Source organism: Oxyura jamaicensis, chromosome Z, assembly GCF_011077185.1.
Source record: "Oxyura jamaicensis isolate SHBP4307 breed ruddy duck chromosome Z, BPBGC_Ojam_1.0, whole genome shotgun sequence".
NCBI lineage: Eukaryota > Metazoa > Chordata > Aves > Anseriformes > Anatidae > Oxyura > Oxyura jamaicensis.
In genome coordinates, this window is record NC_048926.1 from 79399498 (window position 1) to 79422216 (window position 22719).

The following is a 22719-nucleotide window of genomic DNA, read 5'->3' on the forward strand; positions in this document are numbered from 1 at the left end:
AGAGAAATATAATAGTATATAGTGTTTTTATTTAAATTTAATTTATTTTTTTTACCATATTGCAGGGGGTGGTATCAGTGTCCTATCTGTCTTGCAAAGTTTTGTGGAAGATTCAGCATCTGGTTGGTGTTTCTTTACTTCAGGAGAAATCCTGTATGGTGTTCTGTTACGTATGCCTCCAGCTTTGTTTTCTACTGTCTACCAGTGGAAAGGAGTATTTGTTCCTGTTGAGGTAAACGTTTGTTTCTGAACACCAGACATGCTAGTTAATAAGGAATTTAGGTCACAATCTTACTTTTTAAATTATTATTCTTCTCACAGAATTTCAGTATGTGGAATCCTACAAGTTGTGTGTCTTTCCAAATCGGAGCTTCTTCCTACCTCGTGGTTACTCATGGAGGAGCCACACAGGGAGCTTCTAACAACAGTGTGTATGCATTCATGCCTGGACACAGATTGTTGTGGGTAAATGTATTTTAATTTTAAAATCTTAAAATAGTCTGGGTTGGCAGGGGCCAAGGGAAGTCCTCCAGTCTGGCCATGTTTTAGAAAAAAGCACTCTGTGTGACAGAAGTTAGTTTTGTGTCCTAAAATACTACATGACTTCAGTGATGTTAAGTTTGTCACAGTTAGTTTTTTACATTGTTTACATTTTTTATATGTTTACATTTGAGGGTGCAGGGAGGATTACCTGGGAAGTAGGGGAAGAAATTCTCAAGCAATCAAATCAGAGAACATTTTCTGGAAAATGTATGATAAGTTATGTTAATTCTGTAAATTAGCTGCTTATGTATATATATATATATATTTGAAGTTTTAAAAGGTGTAATTTCGGAATTCCTAACATTCTACTCATACTTTTTCTCTCTATATACAATGTAATGTAAAATGTATTTATTTGCATACATATATATAGATAAACATATTTCCCTTGCAGATACAGACTCTGTCTGTTCTGGATACCAGACATGTGAAACATTTTGCAGTGGAGGAAGAAAACTATTTGGTTATTGTGAGTCACACAAACAGTTCCAGTTCCATCCAGGTTTGAATATTCTTCAGTCTTCTCTGGCTTTAATGTGGGTAGTTTGTTTAGTTCTGAAAGGATAATGAAAGGAAGTAAATCTATAAGCATGTATTTCTGACAAATTATTTTTGTTTCTATTGGAAATTTATAACAGTTAAATATCCAGACTTGTTTCGATGTACAAATACTCTCTAGCTGAGTGTATAATTTACATATGGTTTGTTTTTATTGCTAGTGTTATTTCAGTTTTGAAATGTAGCATGTAAACAAAGAAGTAGCTTCTGAACATAAATCTGTTCCTCTGAAGAGCAGACACAGCTTCTCGCAGTAGGGTTAATTAGTGGTTACTTACCAGAGGGCTTCTACTTCAAAGTACAGTCCACCTAAGAATACAGGAATTCAGTTCACCAAAGATCTTCCCAGTTTTTTGGCATGTCATTTAGTTTCAGTTCTCTTGGTGCTAATTATGAATATATAAAGAAAAGATTTTTGTATTTCCACAGGTTTTCCAGTGGAATAAAGACATATTTGTGCTGCATCATCAGCTTCCACTTTATGGAGTTGTGGACATAGCCCTGTTTCCTAGAGGAGGCTTTACATACCTGTTAGTTTCTTTGTCAAATACCAGCGAAAACATGCTCTTGTATCAGTGGTTGAACAATGAGTTTAGGAAGCTTCATCAAGTACCAGCAAAGGAAATAAAGCATATGGAGTCCTGGATTTCTGGATCTGATATCTTTGTAATTATTGCAAAAGGTATTTAGCAGAAAACAAAGAATGAGTTTGCTGAGTATACAATGGCTTGTTTGATAGCAAAGGTCCTTGTGGTAAGGGAATTTAGAAAGGTATTGGAATCACGGGGGGGAAGGGGGGTGACAGTACTCAATAAGCATTCAACCCTAGTAAGTATTTTGTGAAAGTAATCTCTACTTTTTCTCTCAGAAAATAAAAGCCTTGTGCTTGTTCTCAAATACTTACAAAACAAATGAAATGCTTTCCCAGTAACAATGGGAAATAATAACTCTGTTTAATCTACCTGCTTATCACACTCTTTCTAAGCTTTTCTGAGCTTTGTGCCACACACAGATCACTAGTCAGCAAAGTACACGTGTATGTTATTACAAGCTTTATATAAGTCATTTTGTCTCTATGGCTACTAAAAAGTTGCAGTCCACAGTTTTTTTTGCAATTAGATGTTGTCTAATGTCAGTCTTAATGTTCTTGCATCGAAGTTATGCACCAAATAATAAGGAAAATAATACAGTCAGTTTCACTTCATAATTAAAGCTGCCAGACTCTGGCTTTTGAATGGCCATCAGTGTGTGATTTAACTAAAAGGCAGCAAAATAATGTGAGCTTTGTCATTTTGTTCCTTGGTAGAATCTGGAAATTCTTCTGAAATTTTTGTCTGGGAGACAGGGCAGTCTACTTTTAGACACTTCCAGTCTCTTCCAGTCCATGATGTAAGAAATATCCATGTCTTCATGCCTCCTTCAGGTTTAGGTAAGACTTAAATTAAAATTTTTGTTCAAATCCTAGTATATAACGCTGGAATTTCAGAAATGCGTGTCCTTATTTTTTCATATGTATTTATCAGGCCTTAAAAGTCAGTGTAGTCAGTGTTCTGCAAAGAGCACTTCTGGCATTAAAACAGTAACTTTTAAATATATCACTAAAAAATTATTTTCTGCCTCTTTGCTCCATGTAGTCCATCTCCTCCTAGCTGGTAAGGATATAACAACGCTGTATGCTTGGAACTCTGAAGCGAACCAGTTCTCTATAATGCTGGAAGCCCCATATGCAGATCATATCACTTCAGTTACTGCGCAGTCTCTGAACATCAGCAAGAGCTTGATTGCTTTGTCCGTTAACTCCAGCTCACAGATTTATGAACTGACCACCATTTCCAACCAGTCAGATTTTATACCTAGGTAGGTTTTTTTTGTTTATATAAGTTGTCTGAGACACCTTGCGTTTCTTTTTCTGTGATACTCATTTTTGTTAGTGGAGACTGTTACGTTTGTTTGTATGGTGGCCTATTTCATTAGTGCTAAAGAGATTTTGTTCACAGTTTAAGATAAGCTGCAGTGGAGCAAGCAGCCTACAATTGATTTTTAAAATGAGGTAAGAGAGAACTTGCAGTCATGACTTCATTTTTAGCAATCTTGTATTTAGGATAAATAAAATTGCTTTCATAATTAATCCCAGTTAATTTATGATCGATCTATCATCATTTTGGTAAAGAAAATTCTCTTTCACCCAAATTACTGCCTGAGTAAAATAAGCAATAATTGCACCAGAAAAAATGCTAAAAGATCATTAAAGAGCTATCCTAAATTTATAATTATTTGATATTTGTGTTTTTATGCTAGTTCAGGTGAATTGATATTTGAGCCTGGGGACATGGAATTTGTGATAGCTGTCAATATCCTTGATGATACTATCCCAGAGGAGGAAGAATGTTTCACAGTGTGGCTGAAAAACCCTAAGGGAGGTGCAGAGATTGGTGCTCATGGTTTTGTTAACATAATTATTCCTTCCAATGATAATGCCTATGGAGTCATTGCATTTGCTCAGGTAAAAATTATAAGGTAAATCATTAATATATGTTTATATAATCTCTGAATAATGGGAAACAAACAATAAAATGGAGAATGTGTTAGGATTGTTTTTCTAAAGTCTTCTAGTAACATGTCAGAAATTTTTTAATGTCTATGTAGCATTGCTATGTGATTATAAAGAACACAGAATGATAGAAAATAAGTTCCACAGTGTTTCCCTATTATGAGATTTTTATAATCCCCTTATATTTAGAATAACATGTTAGTTTACTGACTTGGTTTTGCAACAAACTAAAAATTCAGTTTTCAGATGTCATATTTTATAGCATGGTATAGATGCTACTGGTTTGTTAATCAAGGGAAGTCAATAAACAGAATCACAGAATCAGAATCACAGAATCATCTAGGTTGGAAGGGACCTCCAAGATCACTGAGTCCAACCTCTGACCTAACACTAACAAGTCCTCCACTAAACCATATCCCTAAGCTCTACATCTAAACGTCTTTTAAAGACCTCCAGGGATGGTGACTCAACCACTTCCCTGGGCAGCCTATTCCAGTGACTAACAACCCATTCAGTAAAGAAGTTCTTCCTAATATCCAACCTAAACCTCCCCTGGCGCAACTTTAGCCCATTCCCCCTCGTCCTGTCACCAGGCACGTGGGAGAACAGACCAACCCCCACCTCGCTACAGCCTCCCTTCAGGTACCTGTAGAGAGCAATAAGGTCGCCCCTGAGCCCCCTCTTCTCCAGGCTAAACAGTCCCAGCTCCCTCAGCCGCTCCTCGTAAGCCTTGTTCTCCAGACCCTTCACCAGCTTCGTTGCCCTTCTCTGGACCCGCTCGAGCACCTCCATGTCCTTCTTGTAGTGAGGGGCCCAAAACAGAACACAGTACTCGAGGTGCGGCCTCATCAGAGCCGAGTAAAGGGGGACAATCACTTCCCTGGACCTGCTGCCCACGCTGTTTCTTATACAAGCCAGGATGCTGCTGGCCTTCTTGGCCGCCTGAGCACACTGCTGGCTCATATTCAGCCAACTGTCAACCACTACTCCCAGGTCCTTCTCTGCCAGGCAGCTTTCTAACCACTCATCTCCCAGCCTGTAGCGCTGTTTGGGGTTGTTGAGCACCAGGTGCAGGACCCGGCACTTGGCCTTGTTGAACTTCATACCGTTGGCCTCGGCCCATCGGTGCAGCCTATCCAGATTCTCCTGCAGAGCCTTCCTACCCTCGAGCAGATCAACACACGCAGAAGATCCTTTTCCTCCAAAAAACATGCTAATTGGGTTGTGTCATGAGGTGAGCCAATCTGCCAGAACTGATTTATTTTGAGAAAATGTCAGACTGAAGGCTGCATCTGGACTGGTTAATTCCTAAATCAGCAAACACTGTAGAAGACATCCAGAGAGTGATGTGGTAGATGCATACTGAAGGTATGAAACAGAAGAGTCATCACTGAAATGAAACTTGCATCTGAACTAGTGTGAGGTGGATGGATAACAGAAAAATAACAGCAGTAAACTTATATCTCTTTTGAAGTTCCAGTTATTTGTTGCCTGCTTCATACAGTTTTGACCTAAAATACTACAATCAAAAAATAGATTAGAACTTGTATTTTTTTTTCTTTAGGTTAAAGAGGCTTGACATACATGAAACCTGGGAGTATTGAGTACCTCATTAGGTCATCTTCACTTAATCAATGAACATGCACTTGGCTACTTAATGGTAGACCAGTTCATTGATGCCTGATATTGCCAACCTACTTTGGATACCAAGATCCCTAAAAAAACTTTTATTTAAAAGAAAATAATCTTACGGTTCTGCTTCTTTATGTTTTCCAGAATTCTTTATTTAAGCAAGTTGAAGAAATGGAACAGGACAGCTTAATCACTTTAAATATTGAACGCTTAATAGGAACATATGGAAGAGTTACAGTAGAGTGGATAGCCAATGGGAGCACAAGTGATGTATTCCCAGCTTCTGGAATGGTATGTAATAACATCACTGGTACTAGAGGATCACTGACTGTATTGCCTCAGATGATAGGTGCAGGTCCTAAACAAGGATAGCACACATTAGATTGTCCTGGTCTGTTAATTTATGCTTCCTGGTCCTTGTCTGTGATGTTGACAGTTCTTACTTTTGGCTGGCACATAATACCACAGCATCACTCCTGCTCTTCTAGAACCGGATACTGCAATTCTGTCTGGGCAGTAGAAATGTGTATCTGTAGTATTCTGTTCCTATCATCCATTCTTCGTGCTGTGAGATCCAGCTACAGTGTCACATCATTTGCATAGATGGGAATCGAGGAATCATTTGCTTTTCTTCCTGATGACAACAATACACCCGAGCGTTTCAGTGACCTAGGGGAATATCACAAGTCCCAGTTTTGCTTATTTCTGAGACAGTTTAGATTTCTAACCGTATAAAAATCCAGTGTTTTCGATTAGTTTAAGCTCTTGAAAGGCCTTCTGGTCGACAGATGCCGCGTTCTTTAAGTCAAGTGACTCCACCCAGTGGCCGTCTGTAAAGGCACAAAGCCCTGTGAGCCTTGAGGTTACAGAGGAATAGCACAAGCCACAGCTGTGGGAAGAAAGGGCTAAAAGATTGTAGGAATAAACTTTGCATCTGGACATACTGCATTGTGGCATCTGAAGTACAGTAAAAAGATTTAGAGAAAAATCAACACGGGAAGTCAAGAATGCAAAATAATAATAATAATTTAAATACTGTTGAGCACTCTAGATTAAAGTGAATCTAGAGAGGATGCTGCATGATTTTCCTCTAGACTTTTGCAGGTAGGAAGAGACAGAACTGAAAGTACAGGTGTAATGTCATTCAGTGGAAAGTTTGGAATAGGAGTAGCATAAGTGTTTGTAAATACATCTTTGTTTTTGGGAGAGACCCAAGTGACTGGCCCTTTGAATTGAAAAATAAAAAGAATATAAGATGGACAAAACATTCCTCAGTCATTTTATATAAGGGGAAAAAAACTTTAACAGCACTGCTGACTAGGCATTTTTTAAATTAGCAGTGATGTCGTTACATATTATGCATTCATCATACTTCTGATATATTTATAAGTTGTGGGTTGACCTTGGCTGGCTGCCATATCTCCACTCCTTTGCTTTCTTACTCCTCCCTTCTCAGCAGGACATAGAAAAAAGATGGAAAAGTTTGTGGGTTGAGATAACAGTAGTATAATAAATAAAGTTCCTCTCACATCTCTTCACCCAGCTGCTGTGGCACAGAAGGTTGTTGTTTTTTGTTTGTTTGTTTGTTTGTTTTCCCCCTTTCTTCAATCTGCTCACCCAGAGGCCCAACCAATGTTGCTCACGGCCCAGCTCTGGGCAGCAGCGGATCCCTTTTGGAGCAGCTGGAGCTGGCTCCTCTCTGATATGGGGCAGCTGCTGGGCTCTGCTCACAGAGGCCACCCCTGCAGCTCCCTGATACCAAAACCTGGACATGTAAACCCAATACACCCAACCTCCTTTATGGTGGGAGGGGAGTTGTGTCCTGTGCCTGTGATGGGCATGATACAGGAGATGCCATTTAAACATAAGAACTGTGGTGTGAGGAGTTGGATTTGATGATCCTCACGAGTCCTTTCCAAGTCTCCATCCTTGGAGATACTCAAAGGCAGTCTGGACATGGCCCTGAGCAACCTGCTCTAGGTGAACCTGTTCTCAGCAGGAAATGTTGGACTAGTTGATCTCCAGATGTCCTTTCTAACCTCAACCATTTCACAGTTCTGTAATAATGAGGATATATAATTATTTTCAAATGACTGAGCTGTTTCTCCTAAACTTGGAGTGCAGCTGTAAGAAAGATGTCTAGAGTTGAGTGCCTGTTTGTAATAAAGATAGCTGTAGTTAGCTTGATTACACCAAACTTATGCTCAGATGGGTGCTTGGTCTCTTTGATTGTTACGATTCTGATTGACAATTCATTTTTTGCTTTCTGATCTTTGTTTCAAACTATTTAACCACATAGCCTTTTTTTCAAAGTGACTCTTTATGTTGCCTGTCTCTTCTGGATCTCATATTTCTTTTTGAATGCTTTCTTAATATTTTGTGTTTTTTGTTGTTGTTGTTGTTGTTGTTGATAGAGCTATACAGAATAAATTGGTTGGTATGACTGAGAAGTTTGTCTTTTTTATTTCTCCCTCTACAACCTCAGATTACATTTTCAGAAGGTCAGGCCCTGTCCACGATCACCCTGACAATTCTCGCAGACAGTGTTGCAGAGCTTTCAGAGACTGTGGATATCACCCTCACTCACGTTACCACTGTGGGCATTCAGGATGCCACAAAAGGAGCTGTCATTGATCCCAAAAGGGCAAGAGCAGTACTTACCATTTTACCTAGCGATTCTCCATATGGTGTGATTGGCTGGCATGCAGACTCTCTCTTTGTTAAAGTCACAGAGCCAGAAGGTAATTCTGTTACTTGATTGTAAGGAAAAAATGTGTGATTTTTAAGGTTTATGTCATTGAAGTTTATAGCATTGGTTTACGTGGTTGTCTTAAAGAGTAGCATTTTTCTATACAATTTTTGTAGTAGAAATACCTTAAAAATACATAACTATGCCATTTAATTATGTATTTCTATGTCAAATTCCCATATGTACGTTATCTAGCCATTTTGTAGGGGCTAACTTATTAAAATCTTGTCATCTTGTGTTGCATTTCACTAGCTCATAAAATCCTTCCACGTAGCCAAGTTTGCTCATTTGATTAGGTTAATAATCTGTTTAAAATAATATACATAAAAACACTTTGCTCATGCATTGGGTAAAAAAATGGAAACATTTTGTTCTGTGGGACAGGGGAAAAAGGGAAGCAGAACAAGAGCGAATTATATTTCAAGAAAACTGAATTGGACTTTTTCTGCTTGTCAGCTCCTCATTTGATTGGATGATGTCAGCTTTTCTTCCAGGCACCAAGTGAAATTTTAAAGGATCTGCCAGGCAGTTTGCCAAGAGGAGAATTGCAGTGGTGTTTCAGCTTCTGCCCTCCCTGCTGGGCCAGGGGTGCAGGCAGCTGATTGCTCTGGCATTCTCTCCAGCATGGTGGTTTTCCAGCAGCTGGCTGAGAGAAGAGGGAAGATAATCTATTAATACTTCAAAAGCCCAATTGAAATGTGCTGGCAGTTTAATATCCTGTCCATAGAAAAAAATAAAATCTATGGAAAGTACATTTTCCATCAGAATAAAAGGACAGCTAAAACCTCCTTGCCAATTCTATTTTAGAGCCAATTAGTGATGCTTTATTTATTTATTTATTTTTGCACCTGAAGGTATTGTGAAAGGATATTCTTGATTCCTTGGGGTTACCCACCCCTGTCCCCACATCCCCGATAATTTTTTTTCCTTTCAGCTAGGATTTAAGGCATGTTCTTAGGTTTTATTTTTTTGCATAGCTTCTTTTCTCATCTTTAAATGTTGTGGGTTTAATTACATACAGAAAGGGTGCTAACTTTGAAGTAGTATCTAAATAATACAAGTGATTACTTTGACGAAACAGATTTGAAGAACAAAGTCCGTTGATTTTTATCTCTTACAATTTTCCCAGTCATAAACTCAGCACTTTGAGCTAAACGTGTTGTTTGGTTGTTCATTTAAAAATAAGTATATAAAGTAAATCTTCTTTCCTAAAGGGTAAAAAGGTCCCAAAGGGACCTGAGCCTTAGTGATATAGGTGCATCTCATTTCATTCCAGCATTAGAAAGAAGCACAACAGCTTTCTCTAAATTTATATATTTTTGTATGGAATTAATAGTTATCTTCTAAGCATGTAAAGTCCAGAGAAAATAATGAGATGGGAGTTTTGAAGGAAAAATGAATATAAATAGTAATGTTGAAATAAAAGTTTGTGTAGCAAGCATTTTAAACTTTAAATACTTAGCGTATTATTATTCCTCTAGATCCTGTCTTGAAATACTTTCCCAACTTACATGCTGTGTCTTTACTCACACCACTTCTACGTGTTCATTTCTCTGGGTCATGGAGTTATCCAAGTATGGTTGTATTGCTAAGCAGGGCTGAAGTGGATTCTAGTAATCAGATCCAGTAAAATTAGGCAAGCTGGAAATCAAACAGGGCAAGAGTTAAAACAATCACATCTTGATTTTCCCCCCTTCCTTTTAACAGGAGAAGTGAATTCAACTACTGTTACTTTACAAATTGTTCGTGAACAAGGATTTGTTGGAGAGATTGCAGTTCAGCTGAGCGCCAAGCCTAATGTTGAGCTTCCCCTCTTCAACCAAGCAACAGAGAATGAGGATTATATAATAGAAAAGAAGACAATCATTATGGCAGAGAATGCAACAATAACTTCTGTCATGATCACTATTTTGCCTGTGAGTAGCTTAACAACAACTTTAGCCTATGATATCTTTTAAGAAAAAGATACTACTATTTAAAAAGAATGATATGGCATTCTGGGCGAGGAGGATAAGGAAGGATTCTTGCATCACCAGATAGTTGCAAATTAGTAAGAATTGCAGTCATTTATTTCCAAATAATTTGTGTACTTGCTACTGGGGAGGAACCAAGTAGTTTGCTTTGCTGTAATCTCCAAATGAATATATATTAATGAAAGAGGAGACAACTGTAAATATCTTAGGTACCTGCTGGTTTTGCAACTTGTTGCAGTTTTTTTTTGAGGATATATTTTACTTTAAATGCTTCTTAACAGATTTGTTCTGAAGTTTGAGATGTATTATTTTTTCACTAAAAATATGTAAATTCTTTAAATATAGTAAGAATGGAGATATTACTTTTCAAGTACTGTCTTAGTCTCTGAAATCTGGCCAGCTTTCTTACAGATAAGAGACAGAAGTAGCAGCCAGCAGTATTTCCTACCATTTTAACAGGTACAGGGTCTGACTATCAGCTTTAGTTTCTAAAATTCAGCAAAGGCTGAATTATATCCTCTATCTTTCATATGATGTGTAGCAAACAAATGCTTATATAATCCCAAGTACTGGGAATTTTCAAACAGTAAGCAACCTACAAGTGATCATCTTTCTGCATGTGTTATAACTTTATAAACCTTATAACTTTATATCTTTATTGTAGTGCTTTATAGAAAAAAGTGACATTTAAAAATATTTTTTCCAGGACAATGTTCCAGAGTTACAGGAAGGATTTATAATCAATATTACTGATGTGCAGCTGGTTGATTCTCGCACTAGAGGTCAGCCAAGTGTGAAGAGGCTTGGGTTAGAAATAGCTGAAATAACAATTGAAGAAAATGATGATGCAAGAGGAATATTTAGTTTCAATGTTACAAAGGTAAGGAAATCTGAATGAACAATATTTGAAGTTGCATTCCAGCAGGAGAGTCCTTAATTTCAGACTACTTTCTATAATGTTCTTATAGGGTTTATGACACTAAATTGTTCTGGATAAATCACAGAGTCACATAATGTTAGAGATTGGAAGGGACCTTGAAAACAGTCCAATACCCCTGCTGGAACCGGAACAAATAAACCAGATACTAGACAAAACAGTTCATGCTTGAACGTTTCTTCACAGTTAATGTATGAAATTCATAAGGGAGGTGTAAATGCGAAGATCAAAGTCATAGAATATTCTGAAAGGAACTTCAGAAGGTCATTTAACCCATACTTTTGCTATGCAGGGTCAATGCTAAAATCAGACCAATTTACAGGCAATTATATATTTCTTCATTCATTCTTACCTGCAAGCAAATAAATAAAACATAGTAAAAGCTTTGACACTCAGCAGTTTCTTGTTGATTTTACAGGATATAACTGGAACTGTTGCTGGTTATGAGGTACCGCCACCACAGAATATACTGAAACTTCCAGTTGTTCGACAGGCTGGGAAATTTGGGACATCGACTCTGTATTGGGAAGCCATTCATTCAACTGCTAGCATGGAAGACTTCACACCATCGTCTGGAAACCTTACATTTGCAGATGGGCAGGTATGCACTTGCTAAAAATTGAATTGTCTCTGGGTTAGCAAGTTAAGATTTTCTCACATTTTCCTCCAGTACAATTTGCATCCATTCATTGAAAACATCATGTGGCCTTAGGGTTATAAATAGTTCTTCTGAGTTACTATAGTGCTTTGACATGGATAAACAGAATGTTCCTAAGTATTGACCAGGTAGGGATGTATGTCTTTTGGTACCTTCACAAGAGGTGACACAATTTCTAATAATTAAGCCTATTATGCTAAAAATCTATAACGTCTTTCCTACAAACTTTCAGAATAAGCCTATGTGTTCCTTTAGTTGTATTCTACGCGCAATTTTAAATATCATGCTTCCCCTGGGAATACTTTCTGTATGTAAAAAATGTTGATGTCAAGTGAAAAGCAATAGGAGGATATACATTTTGAGAAGAATTGTGGCTAAAGTACAATATAGTCTGCCTGCATGTTCTACTGATTATCAAGCCAGAACAGTCCTCTGGTTTTAACATACAAGACTTAGATTGGTTTACAATCTTGAAATTTTGTTATCTTATTATAAATACACAAGTAGAGTAAGCACAACCAACCAGTGTATTTTTATCTATTATTAGATAAAATTTATTTTGCATTTCACATTTTTTCAAAAAATTAACAGATTTTTGTAAATTAAACTTAGTTTTTGTTTGTTTGTTTGTTTGTTTTTGTTTTTCCCCAGGTTGCAGGAGAAATAGAAATTACAATAATAGATGACAATGAAGTTGAGTTCCTTGAAATATTCAAGATTGCCCTAGTAAGGGTAACTGGTGGTGCAAGACTTGGTGATGATATCCTGGTAACTGTCGCTATTCCACCCAATGACTCCCCTGTTGGTGTATTTGGATTTGTAGAAAAGAATGTGAGTTTGATTTGGATTGTACTCTTTTCTGCAAAAGGAAGAAAGTGGGTTTGTGTCATTAACACATAACTGATCTTGGCAAGCTTTCCTTGAAGTGGAAGATGATTATTTCATGGAAGGCATATTAGTACTTGTCTTCATCTGGCTGTGTAGGATGATAACAACAATGAAAGCACAGCAGCATAGACTTAGACTTCTGCATGACTAAATTTTAATTCAATGTGCTAATAATCCGGGACGTTCCACATAGGATTTTTCATGTTCTGTTGATTATTAAAATGGATTTGTAATAGCCTGTATTATTGAAATGGAAGTTTGGAAAAAAAAATAGAAAACATTTGTCATGTTACTGCTCGACAGTGAATGATTCTGCTCTCCATTCTGCTGGTGCTGTGTATGATTGTGACTCATTGTAATTGTTTTGAATCATAGGGCATACAAAAATAACTTGAGTGACTCATCTTTGCTAGCAGAATTCAACCCATTCCTTATGTCTATTATCTTCCTGTTGATATTTACTCTTGTCCTTAGTTCATGTTGTCACATACATAGAAATATACATTATTTTTTTTTGCAGATCAGTATTGATGACTTTACTTAAACCTCCTCTTTATTCATCAGGTGACAGTGAAGGAACCTCAGACACCTGATGACTCTGCTGCAATTGCTTTGCTCACTGTAAGTCGGAGTCAAGGAGGACGGGGAGCAGTTAAAGTGATATGGATTCTTGAGGAAGCAGCAAGACATGATCTGACCCCTCTGAATGGTACCATTCACTTTAATGAGGTATTTCCAATATTGTAATAAACAATCTACTATTCTTAGATTTACAAATATTTTCTTCTTCTTGGATGTGTTTGCATGGTTGTTTTGTGTTTGTAAAAGGAGGAATTACTAAATATGGTAACAGCAGCAAAGGGCCAGTTTGAACTAGTGGGGTTAGCAGTAACTGGCATTTTTTCAGATTGAAAAGCAAAGCTCTCATCCTCCTTTTAAAGCAGTAATGTCATCAGGAAGACAGGCTCTTCAAATATGAATTGTTTTTACTATTAGGAAAGAGGAACAAAAATGTACTGAATGAGAAGAATGATTACAGAAACAGTTATTCCATTGCATTATCATACTATCAAAAAGGAAAATTGAAGGGCTAAGAAGGATAACTGAGTGTTCAGTGTTTGCAGATTTAAAAAATAAATAATGTCACTGTTGTCACTTAAGTGACTTTCAAATTGGACAGCGTTATTTGACTCTGAGTTTCAGGGTAGGAGGAGTTTCATTTAGATCTAAAGCAGGAGCTGAAGTGTTGGATATTGTTGTCATCTTAATATTTGTATTTTACAGGCTACCAAAAATATTTAATGAAGAAATGTCTTTTAAAATAGTGCATAATTTATTCTGCATATACAAGGCTACTCTGCATTAAATAGATAGGTATACCTGATATTTCTTTTACTTTTAACCAGATGGAATGTAACTTTATTTGTAAGGCACTGGTATCTGGCAAAGTTTTACTTGCCCATCTCTGCTGATAGACTTAGAAGTAGCTTTTATTCCTGAAGTTCTTACATGTGCATACTTACAAGAATACAAACATGTCCATATGTTTGTTATGTGTTATGTGTGTGTCTACTTTTTTTTGTACATTCTTCTAAACATTTGCCACCTGTCAAAAATGTGGATTGGAAAATAATTAGTTGTGATCTGTTACATATAATCTTAATAACATTACTAGAGTTTATGCATTATATTGAATATGTACTTTCTGTTGGAAAAGATCATGGTTAGAAATTTCCCTCTAAGACGAAAACTTCCATGTGAATATAATTTAAAAATAATTAAATTGCTATTCAGTTGAATATACCCAGGGCATTTCTGGGGTGCAATGTAATGTTTGAGAGGCAATTTTTACTATGTATTAATCTGCAAGAAAATGTAATATCTGAATCAGAGATTTCTTATTTTAAAAAAGTCAGATTACAGAATATATTAAATATATGCATACTAAACATAATTTCTTAAAGAAAAACTTTTTTTTTTTTTTTTCATAATAGTGTATTTTGTTTACTTTCAACTTAAATATCTTTATGTGATCCAGACTGAATCCCAGAAGTTGATTGTTATACGTGCACTAGAAGACGGCATCCTGGAAGGAAATGAAACATTTACCATTCAGCTAGTCTCTGCCGGTGATGCAGAAATATCCCCTGTAAATGGTAAAGAATTAATTAATTACATTATATTTTGAGACACTTTGTACAACAATTCTAGTGAGTCTACTTGTATTATTTTAGTCTGCAGTACCTAAATATGTTTCGTGCAGTTGATAGCAGTTTTGAAATGTCAGTCTTTTTCTCATAAGTTGTTTACTGGTCTGAAGAAATCAGTGAGAATTTTAGGTTATAATTTTTCACTCTAAATTAATTGTTGGTATAGACTTTTGTGTTCAGGTGTAAAACAACAACAACAAACAAACCACAAAAGAGTTAACATTGTGTAAAAAGAACTTTCTAACAAGAAGAAGCAACAATCAAAACCAGCTTCAGACCTGTAAGAACCTTGGATTAGTTTCATTTGTAAGGGACCTTCAAGGGTGATCATCTAGTGGAAAGCCCTGTTCAGGGAACAGGAGACTTTTCAATTAGGTCAAGTTGCTGTGGGCCTTATCCTATCATATTTTGCAAATGTCCAAGGATTCCATAGAGTCTCCTTAAAATTCACAACATTTTCAAGTTAGCTCTCTGTTGTATTTTTTTATTTATTTATCATAGAAGCTATGTTCTTTTCACAGGTCAGGCAACCATCATTATTATGGGTGATGAAGGAGCTTCTGGGGTTGTTGGGATAGCCCATTCATCCAAGCACGTTTTGATTGGAGAACCTTCTGGAAATTACAATGGAACTGCTCTTATTAGGTGGGTACATCACTTATTTTTTTCAAAGAAAGGACAACAGTTCAGTTTGAGAAGCTGTGAGACTCCACATTTGGCAACCATTTCTTGAGAGCTGCATTTCATTATCACTTCTAAAACAAGAACTATTTTTAAAGTTAGATGTGTATTTTTAAAGGAGGGCAGAATATGCTGTCTGTGTGTCAAGTCCGTTCAGTATGATTGGGGAGACCCAAATAATATTCTTAGTCTTCAAATTATTTACAAATTGAATTTATTAAAGGAAAAAGAAAAAAAAATATTTCTAATTGAAAGAAAGGAACCAATGACATTTCAAGATTAATTGTGCTTTCCAGTGCTGGTTCCTGGACCATTTTTTTTGTCATTTTGCTATGATGGTTAGCAAAACCAAAGTGGTAACTTGTTTCTTTAGTTGAAACAAGGTACAATTATTTTGCTACAGAGTCAGTCAGCTGAAAACAGGAGAAAGAAATGAAGATGTTACCATACCTTCGGAGACTTTATTGCAGCCTTTCGGTGCTTAAAGAGGCTTCTTAGGAAGATGGAGAAAGACTTCTTAGCAGGATCTGTGGTGATAGGACAAAGGGTAATGGTTTTCAACTGAAAGAGAGCAGTTTAAAATTAGGTATTAGGAAGAAATTCTTTACTATAAGGGTGATGAGGCGCTCGAAAAGTTGTCCAGAGGAGCTGTGTCTGCCCCATCCCTGGCAGTGCCCAAGGCCAGGCTGGACGGGGCTGGGGGCAGCCTGGGCTGGTGGGGAGGTGTCCCTGCCCGTGGCAAGAGGTGGAACAACATGATTGTTAAAGGTCCCTTCCAACCCACACAACTGAATGTTTCTGTGGTTCTACTGAAAAAGGAGTATGAAACTTTCTGTGGTAGAACCTCAAATATGAGCAAAACTCTCTCATGCTTCCCTGAGACACATGAAAGATAAAGGGATGCTTTGTGCAGCAGTAGTTGTGCCATATAGATCATATTAGGTATAGACAAATTTTTGCCATGACTTAGTTAATTGATGTCATGAACAGGATTAGGCTTTAGGTTTTTAAAGAACCAACATACAGCAGTCTCACTGTAGTACTGAAGTATCGTAGAAACAAATTGCCTGGGGGCATTACCTTTCAGTCCTGTTTTGCTTCTGCTACGCACAACTGTTTCTCAAAATGCACAATGGAACAAATAATGTTCAGTTTTCAGTCCCCATCTTTGGGCTGTAAGTGTGAGGAAACTGTCGCGCTCTCTGTAAATACACAGCTTAAGATGCCTCACAACATAGGGAAATAAAAGTACAGAAATGTTCTCTCTCTGAAGAGAGAATTGTAAAGTGAGCTATCTTCATAGTGAGCCATCACATTAGAACTCATCTTCACAGTGCAAATAGCATTTCTGTCATGCACAACAATGTGATACACTGTCTGTCTCTGGACTGAATATTAACTATTAAAGGTAGAAAATAAAATCTGTGTTTGTGTTCTTACCTGCAGCCTGACACGTGGCCCAGGATTTTTTGGTGAGATCTTAATATATTGGAATATAACACCTCCTCATCATAAGGAATTTACTGAGATATCGGGGACCTTGACAATGCAAGACAGGCAGTCTGCAGCCGTTGTTCTCATACAGGTATATGAGAGCTTTTACATGAGCAGCTATTTTGAGCACTTCCTTTAAGTTAGGTAGTAACTTGGTTAGAAACTAATTATAAATCTCACCCAGGAAATAGTTTAAATAATTACAGCTTTCAATATTTTTTCTCTCTAGGCTGTAGATGACAACCATCCTGAGGAGAAGCGTCACTACCAGTTTCAGCTAACCAGAATCAGTGATGGAGCACTCATAAATGAATCCAGCAGCAAAGCAAATATCACTATGGCTGCCAGTGATTTTCCTTATGGAGAATTTACATTTTCAAAGGAATTAATGCAAATAACAGAAGAAGAAAAATGGGTATTAGATTAAAGTTCCTTCATATGTTAAATATGCAAAGATACCAGTATTCTTGCTATTTTCTAAAGCTAAGCTTTAGAAGAAAAATAAATCAACAGTTTTCTGTATTTATCTTAGCACAGTCTCCTTGATGGTCATCTGAGGTTTTGGGAGAATTTTAATAACTCTGAGAAAGACTGCCATCTACTATATTGCATATACTCTGTATTTATTAAAGACAGATATTGTTATCTATCAGAATCTATTGAAAATATGCTTTTAGAACACTTCTAAATGCAATTATAATAGAAAAGCAAAGTCTTTTTTTTTTTTTTTTTTTAATAGTGCCTTTTTCCCCTCAGGTTAACGTCACTATTGTGCGTTCCAGGGGATGCTATGGCAGAGTGCGTCTTTGGTTTCAAATAATAAATGGGACTGCAGAGGAGGGAATTGATTTCACTCCCATGGTAAGGGAGTTGTTGTTTGAACCAGATGAGCACAGTAAAATGATTGTGGTTGAAATTCATGATGATGACATTCCTGAAGGTCCTGAAGACTTTTCAGTGATGATTACCAAAGTGGAAGTCGAAGGAAGGTAAAGATCAAATTCCCCATGGAATACAAGGTCAATGACAAACAGGAAAACATGCTATATATGGGATCTCATCTAGCTGTCTAAAGTCAGCACTGGTATTCGGCTGTTTTACTGTAAAATTTCATAAGACAGATCATGATAGAAATGATTATCTCAGTTTTTTCAACATTAGCATATACATTTTGTTGATTGAGATTAATTAAAGATAAAAGCCCATATGTTGCATCCATTCCATGAAAAGTATGCTTTGTATATGTTAAAAGGTATGAAAACAAGGTTTGACAAGACTGTCATACACACTGTGATAAGTAAAATATGATTGTTTAATTCGGATATGCTTATAAAGTTACAAATACAAGATGTGGTTTAGAAATACCAGAAAGAATATTTTCTACCAAAAGAGAGAATACAAAAAATACAATGCTACATCTCAAGCAGATGTAACAATATGGGACTTTCAGGTCTGCATGGTAAATACATTTCTGTTTGATTTCTTTTTATGTTCTGTATATAGTTCATCTCTTGCATTCTGTCAAAAATATAAGTCATTATTATTTAAAATAAAACACCAGATATGGTGTTTCTTCCCAACCTGTAATACTTGTAGTAAATCAGAATAGATGAGCATTAAGATAACTCTCACAAAGTTGCATGATAAAAAGACAGTACTGCCATATGTGGCTGAAATTACATTGTCATATTCCTCAGGAAGTTGATGTTTAAAATAATATTTTTGCACCTGTAACTATGAAGTCTAATATTAGAGTAAGTATAGTTGTCATTCATGGAAATCCCAGGTTTAGATACGACTTTTCTGTCATATCTGAAAACACTACTGGGCTAATGTAATGTCCTAATTTTGAATGACCGACGATTTGGATTTTCCACATTGCATATGAATTCCAGTAAATATGCAGTGTCTGGAGTTGCTGTATATCTCACTTCATATGAATGAATGAAAACTAAAGCCCCTGCATTCATGATGCAGTAGATTCTTCTATGTGTGAATATGTTACCAGGAATAAAAATGCACATGTGGCAACTTGTCCCTTTGTGGAATTCCACTGGTGTGCAAATAAATTTTGTAGAATTCCCTTTAGCTTTTTTAATTTATGTTTCTGTAAGAAATTGTATTAATATTCTGTATTAACAGTGACTGTATTAGGAAAGATTAACAAAGTCTTATATTATAACAGAGATGTACACAAACAGGGCATTGTATTAGCCATGTCATAAGATAGCAATGGGATTGACCTTTGCAAAAAATTACCAGCTAAGTTTTTCCTGATTCAAAATCTTAATGCTTCATTTTGAAAGCACGCTGTCATGTGTAATGCATAGGTGTCACTAATAGCTAATCTTTGCTTAGATTATGAGCTCATTAATATTTGCTAGAGTTTCAAGTTGCATTAAGTACAAATAGAAAAAAAAAAAAGATAAAATGAGAAATAAAAAAATGAAATATATATATCTGGAAATAAACTACTATTTTTAGATATATAATAGTTTTAGAAGGTGTGGCCAAAAAGTCTTCATTGATTGCACTCGGAAAGTAGAAGTATTTGTGGTAATCATTAAATTGTCATACATGCATCTTAAAACTTTAACATGATTTTTAATTTTTCTTTTATTTTATTTGCTATGTTCTTGCAAGTGGATTTGATTTTACCATAAAAGAAAATGGTCTACAGGTGGATCAACCCCCTATAATTGGAAATATCTCCACAGTACGAGTCACTATTGCAAAAAGTGACAATGCAGAAGGCATCATAGAATTTGATCCGCAGTACATCCATCTACAAGGTAGGTTTACTCTAACTTTTCAGCGTAGCTTAGAAGATAACCTGCAGCCAGGTCACAAATTTATGAGTTACCTTTCACCATCTACCCTGAGTTCCAATACAAACTATATAACCATCTGTAAGTAAGTTCTTGAGTACTTTTTCTTCATACTTTCTGTCACTGTGAGAAAAGTAAAAGCATGACTGTGCAGATTTATTTACTTTTTTCACTTATGTACCTGGGGCAATAAATTTGAGAGCGAGGGCTCAGGAGGGAAAGACCACTACACATTTCATTGTTTTTCATCGTAAGAACAGAATTGGTCTCCCATGACTCATTGTATTCTCAAGTTGCATCTGGGACATTCAACACTAATACTGAAACTACTTTGGTATTTCTAGGTGGAAATTACTATACAAAGTTATAAACATTGCTTCACTTACATATTTCTTTGTTTATATTTTCATTAAAAATTATAACTAATGTGACTTGATATATATGCCTATGAACAACAATTGAAACCTGTATATTGCTCCCTTGAAGACAGTAAAAACATGTAAGAAATGAATTGACCTTTCATATCAGCAGTAATAATTTCATTCCTTATCAGTATTCTGGTGGGTTCTTAACTTAGCTCCATTTCAGGTTGCTTTTGAATATTTCTTACAAACCCAAGCTATTCTCAAGATAGTAGTCTCTCTGCTTAATTAACTGTTTAAAAACTATTTGAAGTGTTGTTCATTTATCACATTGAGTAGACTTTTCCATAATCCCAAAGATTTGCTTTTACATAATCTTTGAGGATAAAATGAGCTACTATAGTATGATAAAGAACATTAAAATGTAATATTTTATTTTAAAGGAACAGTAAACTGTCATTTGCACAAATGAGGTTATAGCAGAGTAAAACACTTTTTTTTTTTTTTTTCCTATTACTGATTTGGTTGTTAGAAGATACCTACACTAACTTTAATCACCAACTAAAAGTTTGGGAAAAATGTGTGAGGAAGTTCTTAGAACATAAACCTCATTTCATCTTGATTAAAGAAGCATGTGCTACTGTGCTACAAGAAACATCTGCTTGCTGCTATTAACGTGGTGTTAGATGTGTTGTATTCAATTTTCAAAAGTAATGCTCACAGTAGCTTCAGAAAATCCTGTTTGTGAGTACTGAAAGGTAAATGGGCTGATGTACACAATACTTAAAGATTTGATATCACATACCTGTGATAACCTTCTATCTCAATTATTCTTGCAGTGGAGGAAGATGCTGGAGTAATCATGATTCCTGTTCTGAGGAAGCGTGGAACTTATGGCTATGTAACAGCTGATTTTCTTTCTCGAAGCATTTCTGCACTTCCTAGTGGTGTTGACTATATAATCCACAATAATTCTGTCATTTTTAATCATGGCCAGAACCAGACTTTTATTTACATCTCTATTATTGATGATGAAGAAAGGTAATTAATTTTTTCTGATGTTTATTTGGTAATTTACTTTTTAGAAGTCGTTTTATCTATTTATTTATTTATTTTTATGAAACGAGCAGTATGCTTGCATGTAGAATGGGAATTAAAAAGCAGATTCATAGAATAGAATGAATTGCTGCAGTGCTTCCGTACTGAGAATCCAGTGCTGCAGCAAATTGCTGTAGTGCTGAAAAAGGCGTCTAAATACAAAAGGGAAAAATACTATTACTACTGTTTCATAGTTCATGTAAAACTTTATGCAAAACCAAGACATTTTGTTACATTGTCTGTACTATTAGGTGTTAATAGTACTACTGTGAATAATAAAATATTTTTTCACTGCTTTAAAAAAATTCAAAACAACACATTAATTTAACATGAATAGGAAGAACCTTATTTTTATTTCAGATACCACTGTTCTGTGCAAATGAGAATAATCTTCTATTACATGTGTACAGATTTGACTTCTGTGTGTCTTCAAACAGATCCAATTAGATGTCTAATTGAATTACTAAATATATTTTAAACGTTTTTTTCTTGGATACCTAATAATCTCTCTCTCTCTCTCTCTCTCTCTCTTTCTCTCTTTTTATTATTATTATTATTATTTTTTCTTTCCATACAGTGAATTTGCAGAGCAATTTGAAATCCAGCTCACCGGAGCTACTGGTGGAGCAGTCCTTGGGCTCCACCTAGTGAGCCAGATCACTATTGCTAAAAGCGACTCCCCCCAGGGCATTGTCCGATTTCTCAACCAAAGCCGAATTACTCTTCCCAATCCTGATGTACCCAGGGTAGTGTCCCTGGTGCTGGAAAGAACTGGGAGATTGTTAGGAGACACACAGGTAGGCCCTCACTGTCAAAGACTCTGGATGCTTTTTAGTCACAAGGTCAAAAAACTCTTCCATTTTCCTTCAAAAGCTTGTGACTGATTTGTGGTGAGATAATTTCAGCTTTTTTATGCATTTATTGTAGTTGCACTATAACAGAAAATGTAGTTAAACTGCTCTTCTTCTATTTCTCCTTCTGCTTTTTTTTGTGCTTTGTTTTAAGCCTTTTCCAGCTTCTAACCCTGTCAAAAGTATGGTTAATTTCATGCACAGGCAATTTCTTTTAATTCAGTTGAATCACTTCATAGTGCAGGTCATTTTTCTCAGTAAATTGTTTAATATGAATTTTCAAGGTTTTTGTTTGTTTGTTTGTTTGTTTTACTCTGTCCCAGACCACTGACAGAGAAAGGTAGGTCTTTCACAGTCTTGGCAAATGACTGGAAAATTGGCATTAAAGACCATGAGCTCTCCCTCTTCCCATGTAAAAATTATGAATCTTCTTTGTCTTTTTAACTGGAAAATAAATTTGAGAAAACTGGGAAACAATGAAAATGACCAAAACAAAAATATAGTTAAAATGCTGAATATGAACTCCTCAAAACCAAATCTAATTACAGGAAATTTCAAAAATAGTAGCTTTAATCAGGCTGAAAAAGTATGGATAATGATTTGAGGAATTAAAAACTTCTTGCAGGTTGCTAAGTAAATGCTTGTCATTTTAGGTCTTCATACCACTTTTCACAGGGAATGAGTACTCACTTGGGGAGCTTTGCAA

General features: G+C 36.0%; 1 protein-coding gene across 6 annotated transcripts in view; it reads left to right on the top strand.

The window, feature by feature from the left end:
- The window catches only part of ADGRV1 (adhesion G protein-coupled receptor V1), a 291563-nt gene that overhangs the window by 91144 nt on the left and 177700 nt on the right, over positions 1-22719 (top strand). For all 6 annotated transcript variants that reach the window (XR_004746216.1, XM_035310214.1, XM_035310213.1 and 3 more), the window contains 22 exons: positions 66-232; positions 322-465; positions 938-1045; positions 1531-1783; positions 2408-2530; positions 2736-2958; positions 3400-3604; positions 5429-5575; positions 7770-8025; positions 9741-9949; positions 10713-10886; positions 11362-11544; positions 12253-12432; positions 13054-13218; positions 14528-14645; positions 15221-15344; positions 16827-16965; positions 17104-17289; positions 17631-17863; positions 19518-19666; positions 20904-21105; positions 21740-21959. Coding sequence is in view for 5 of the 6 variants with exons in the window: in XM_035310214.1 (XP_035166105.1) it covers positions 66-232; positions 322-465; positions 938-1045; positions 1531-1783; positions 2408-2530; positions 2736-2958; positions 3400-3604; positions 5429-5575; positions 7770-8025; positions 9741-9949; positions 10713-10886; positions 11362-11544; positions 12253-12432; positions 13054-13218; positions 14528-14645; positions 15221-15344; positions 16827-16965; positions 17104-17289; positions 17631-17863; positions 19518-19666; positions 20904-21105; positions 21740-21959 (3908 nt within the window). In the remaining variant the exon portion in view is untranslated. The remainder of the gene's footprint in view (positions 1-65; positions 233-321; positions 466-937; positions 1046-1530; positions 1784-2407; positions 2531-2735; positions 2959-3399; positions 3605-5428; positions 5576-7769; positions 8026-9740; positions 9950-10712; positions 10887-11361; positions 11545-12252; positions 12433-13053; positions 13219-14527; positions 14646-15220; positions 15345-16826; positions 16966-17103; positions 17290-17630; positions 17864-19517; positions 19667-20903; positions 21106-21739; positions 21960-22719) is intronic.